At 34.4% G+C, this 6,000-nt stretch overlaps 1 protein-coding gene across 1 annotated transcript in view; it reads left to right on the top strand.

The window, feature by feature from the left end:
- The first annotated feature begins 3,948 nt into the window (after window positions 1-3,948).
- Window positions 3,949-6,000, top strand: part of LOC145683006 (putative RNA-binding protein 23) — a 66,398-nt gene continuing 64,346 nt past the window's right edge. The window contains 2 exon segments of the mRNA XM_081754360.1: window positions 3,949-4,162; window positions 4,298-4,716. Coding sequence (XP_081610486.1) covers window positions 3,949-4,162; window positions 4,298-4,716 — 633 coding nt within the window.

Genomic DNA, 6,000 nt, shown 5'->3' with positions numbered 1-6,000 from the left:
GAGCGTAAAGTCCATGACAAATTGCTAATCATCATCCCAAACATGACTGATCCATCGGTTTTTCAATCTTTTGTTTAGGAATTCATGAACATTAATTTCCCCTTATAGAAGCATCCTGAACTTGTAAACTGTACACACCATCGCCGAATGGGCTGGCAGTTGGTTGATCTTAGTTGAACTTCGTTAGGAAGCGTCTTTGCACTGTTAGGACAGACTGACGTGAATGAAACTCTAACACAACATAAACTTTCTTTGCACCTGTCTCCACCTTGAATAAATACTCACTGCTACGCTTTCGTGGCAGAAAACTGAAGCCAACCTACTAGAACACACAAAAAAATGAGTTTTTCAATACGTTTGCAAAGTTTTGTGACAATACGTCCAGTAATAAAGCAATAATGAATTTATGAAATCGGGTCAGTCATTTGTAATAAGCTGGTGTACCAATTGGCGAAATTCCCCTTGTGTTATGCAACATCCACATCAAAGCTATTAATGTGGTTGCCTATGGACCAGCCAACAGTTTTCACTTTTGAAGAATTTCGATTTACCAATTTTCACGTTGCGTACACTCTGACAAAGCAAACTCCTTCACGTGCCTACACTGTGACATTACTGTTTGTTTTATAAAAGTTGGAAGCAGGAATCTATGTATTAGGCTTATGGTTAGAAGACTAAGTTCAACCTCCAAAGTTAATGGTCCATAAACTGAGTAACCAAAGACGAACAGTACACTATTTTCTATGTTTACTATGCTCGTTAAGGTCTACGACCGTGCAAGTCTTATCAGATTGATCAAGATACGATTCATTTCACTGATCGCGTACGATATATAAAGAGTGCTGCCTACGAAACTAGACGAAAAATAAAGGTTTTTAGTATCGTCTCATGAACTTGTCCCGTTTCGATTATTGAAGAATTTTTCTTGTCTCGAGGAGCAAAATGAGACAAGAAATTTATACCTTGATGCTTCCTTAGTTTCATCAAAGAAGTTGAAAAATTCTTCTGTTGCACGAGAGGTCTACGAAGGGTGTGATATTACAACATTCAAACTAAATTTATTATTGGAGCATGTTGTCAAATAATCAGCATATCTTTAAATTTTTATCAATCACTTTAATATAATCACTTTATTAATTTACAGTTTTTATATGTGAACCATAAAACACAAAAACAGTGTTTGAGATCTAGTACTTGATGAACTATTGTTGTCCATGCGAAATTCCTAACTTTGTCTCCATTAGAGTCTCGAAGACTAGACGCGAATTGCCATGATTCTCGTCTCAGCTTGAATTTACAAAGTTTTTCCCATTTCTTCCTGTTGGTAGCACTAAGTACATAGAAAAAGTTCTAATGATTCTTTCTTTCTTTTCGTCAAAAATCAATGAACGAAAAACACTCTCAATAGACTACATACCTTTCGTCATGGATCTAACATGAATACGTTTTTTTCTCGTCTCTCCCACTAGATGGCAGACAAATACACGCTACGTTTGATGCGTGGACGGACAATTCTTCACTTTCCTCTGAATTCTTATGACTGACCTGGCTGACTGACCATGTGTTATGTCTCCAAAATATAATAATATCTCTTATCCATAGGCAGTGGTGTAACTAGTTTTACTGGCCCCGGATCGATCGATCATCGATTTACTCATACCCACTCCCTGCCCCACGCATTTCAGCTGTTCAATATATATACTAACGGTATACAGTCATTTTTATTGTTTCTAAGTTGTTGAAACCTAAAGTTTTTACTTATCTTTTTTCTAAGTTGTTACTACATACTTAGTATGAATTATGTTTGTATTATTTTAGTCAGGCTGGTTGAGACGGAAAGAGCGAAAGATTTTTTAACTCCTACTTTTATAATTAAAAGGTAGAATGATATCATTGCTTATAATTCTTAATATAAGGAAGGAGTACAGTGTCGGAAGCAAGAAGTTAGTTATTGGCGAAACTAGTTTAATTTTAGCACATGCTGAATTATTAAAAAGAAGAAGAAAATAAAAAATGGAGTTAAATAAAAAAAAGATGGGTTGGATATGAAACATATTTTTGTTTGTTTGGACAAATGTATTTAAAGATGATACATGGCATATGTTGTAAATGTTAATTCAAGGTCTGTGATTATATAAATAATAGAAGAATAAAAAAAAAGGTTTTCAACTGGCGCAGTCGGTAGGATTAGTATTATACTATAACCATGTATATGAAACCATTATATGTAACGTTAAATTGTAATGAGAAGTTGGTAGAATTTTTGGTAGATACAGGAGCATCTGCAATGCGGCATCTAAAATAGGACATACGTCATCTGTATTAAAAGGAAAACCAATAGAACCATTTCAAGGACGGCTAAATAATGCGGATGGTTCACCTATTAAAACTGTAGGTAAATCTACGGTTAAAGTTCAATATTTAAAATATGTTGGAGAATTGCCGGATTGAGTATAGCCCGCTCCCCCAGTGATTTTTAACGAATCATAGTGATTCTAACGGTTCATATTAGTTCATAATGAATCGGAATCACATGTTATAAAGATTTAAGATGTAAATCTTGTGGTAAGGAGGCTTTAGTATAAATAGTAGTAGCGGTAGTAGTAGTAGCAGTAGTAGTAGTAGTAGTAGTAGAAGTAGTAGTGGTGATAGTTAGTAGCAATACTAGTAGTACTAGTAGTAGGAACGGGTTAGAAGCCCCGCAGGGGTTGGTTGGGTTCTGTTCTCGATATAAGTAGTAGTAGTAGTCGAAGTAGTAGTAGTAGTAGTAGTAGTAGTAGTAGTAGTAGTGACTCTTCCAGTTCCGGTGACAAAGAACTGGGGGGAGCGGGCTATACACAAGCCGAATTGCCCATAATGGTAGCACAAAATGATATGTATCAACCCATATTAGGCAGAAGTTGGTTAGATGCGATGTATCCTCAATGGAGGATTCAATTATCGAATATGTTAAATAAATCGGAAGATATGAAGCAGGTTGAGGTGAATAAGGATACGTCGGTGATTACCTTACAGAACAATTATTAGTACAATTTAATGTCGTATTTAATGGTTCAATTAATGTACCTATTAAGGAGTTTAAAGTATCAATACCGCTCAGACAAAATGTTACGCGTATTTTTAGAAAAGCCTATGATGTACCTTATTCCTTAAGAAAAACAGTTAAACCAGAACTGGATAAATTGTGTAAAGCAGGAGTAATAAGGAAAGTTGAACAATCTGATTGGGCTACTCCAATGGTAATCGTAAAAGAAGAGGAATGATACGGTTAGACTTTGCTTAGATTTTAAACGTACACTTAATTTGATAACTGAGAAAGTCAGCTATCCTCTTCCGAAAATAGGGGATTTACTTAATAGGTTAGCCCATGCCAATTTCTTTGTATTAGATTTAAAGCAGGCTTACCTACAGCTGGAAATAGAACAAAATTATCAAAAATATTTAGTATTTAACACGCCAAGGGGATTATATATGCAGCATAGGCTACCTTTTGGTCTTAATTGTTCTGCTGAGATATTTCAGAAATTTATGGATACAGTCGTACAAAATATGAAAGGTAGTAGCTTGTTACTTGGATGATATTCTTATTTGGGGAGTTAACGTACAAGAGTGTTACCAGAGGACAATGCAAGTACTAATAAATTTCAAAGTCTAAATATACAGGTGAACAAGGATAAGAGTATCTTTTTTAGATTCTTTAACATATTTAGGATACGATATTTCAAAACAATGAATATTGCCTGCATAGGATAAATTACAACCGATATTAGACACACCGTCTCCTGTAAATGTAACCCAGTTACAGTCTTTTTTGGGTATGTTAAACTTTTATCACAGACATCCACCATCCTTGTCATCACACATTCCCGAATTGTATAGATTGTTAAAAAAGATGTACATTGGGAATGGACTGCTAAACAGGAGGAGGAATTTTGCTTAGCCAAAAGCATGTTACAAAAGGCAAGACTTTTACATCCTTTTGATGAGAATGCCAAAGTAGTTCTAATGACAGATGTTTCACCAGCTGGAGTCGGTGCTGTGTTATACAATGAAATAGGTGAACAATTAAAAACTGTTGCTTGTGCATCTGCTACCTTATCCGACGCTGAAAAGAAATATTCACAATTTGAGAAAGAAGCTTTAGCAGTAATTTTTGGTGTACGTAAGTTTTATAAGTTTTTATTTGATACGAGTTTCAAACCTCTAACAGATTCTCAACCGGTTAAATGAATTTTTGGTTTGAAAGCTCCTCCTCATGGTGCTTCTCCGCGTATGCAAAGGTTGTTTCTTTTGTTAGAAAATGATGACTATGATATTATTTATAGTAAAACAGTGAAAGTTGCAGATTATTTATCTAGATTTCCGTTAGATGTACCAACCGAAGAAGAATTAATAGCTCCAGATTATATCAACGAGATCTTTACAAACATATTAAATAAGGAAGAAATAGAAGAAGAGTTACAAAAGGATTTTATGTTTAAACAAGTGAAAGATTGGATGTTGAATGGTTGGCCTAAACGATTACCACCTTGCCTAGATTATAAGGAATACAGGGAATTATTTCGCAGAAGATTTCAATTAGAGCTACAAGATAATTACTTGTTTTGGAAAGGTAGATTAGTACTTCTTCCAAGAAGGTTGAGAAATATTTATAAAGAAAGATTACACAGAGAGGACATAGGTAGTTTTGCTACTAAAGCAGTGGCCAATAAGGAAGTATGGTGGCACTATATGAATACAGATTTATATTGATATTTGCAAGACTGTGAAGTTTGTGCAACTATAGCCAATAATCCACCTAGGTTAATTTTGGCTCATGGCCCAAAACAGACAAACCTTTTGAACGAATACATATTGATCATTGTCAAATTTTTGGTTTTCTCTTTTTAATAATGGTAGATACTTTCTCACATTTGATTAGAGTATGGAAGGTAGATTCTACTAATACTTTAGTAACATATTAGTAGTGTTTGGAAGAATTATTTGGTTTCTTTGGATCTCCTAGAATTATTGTGACAGATAATGGCCCTCCTTTCAAAGGTCGAGAGTTTCAGGACTATTGCAAGAACAGAGGCATTAGATTAGTAATAACTCCACCATATTCACCAGCAAGTAATGGAAGTGCCGAAAGAGCTGTACAAACTTTTAAGAAACTACTAAAAAGGAGAAATATACAAAATGGATATAGAATAACTAAACAAAATGTAGTTAATTGGTTAAACGAAACTAATTATACCCTTTTACATACTCCAACTAAAGTAACCAACTCTTCACCAGCCACTTTAATTTTTTGGTTTAAACTAGTACGTAGTATAATGTTTCACCGAGTATTTTTGACAATAAAAAAACCGTGATTATTGGAATCAACTAGAGTCAGTTTTGTCTGAAGGAGAAACTGTATGGGTAAAAAATTATAAAGGTGATCTACCTAAGTTTATTAAAGGTCGTTTTATACAATTGTTAGGTAGTAACATTTTGGAAGTGTTAGTAATTGGAAATATTCGTAGATATCAAAGAAACCAAACGAGAATTCCTAGAGTGATGTTGAGTAAGAAAAATAAACAAATACAAGAGCCTTCAATTAAGACAGAAAATCAACGGAGTCAAAGGAATGACGGAGAGTTTTCCAGAACATACACGGCAGATTGTAAGCGACCGAAGATTACAGAATTATGAGCAAACTGGAAATAATAAAAGCTCTGTTATGTCTCAGGAGGAACCTATTGCTATTAACTATAGAAGAAGGTCCCAAAGAATTAGAAGAGCTCCCGACAGATGGGGGTACGATCAATAATGGACGGGGGGAGGAGTTGTTGGAAGCAAGAAGTTAGTTATTTGCGAAACTAGTTTAATTTTAGCACATGCCGAGTTATTAAAAAGAAGAAAATAAAAAATGGAGTTAAATAAAAAAAGATGGGTTGATATGAAACATATTTTTGTTTGTTTGGACAAATGTATTTAAAAATGATACATGGCATATGCTGTAAATGTTAATTCAAG

Source organism: Thermobia domestica, chromosome 4 (genome assembly GCF_964235325.1).
Source record: "Thermobia domestica chromosome 4, izTheDome1.hap1.1, whole genome shotgun sequence".
NCBI lineage: Eukaryota > Metazoa > Arthropoda > Insecta > Zygentoma > Lepismatidae > Thermobia > Thermobia domestica.
Note: the sequence above shows the minus strand (reverse complement) of the source record. Positions and strands in the feature narration are given on the sequence as shown.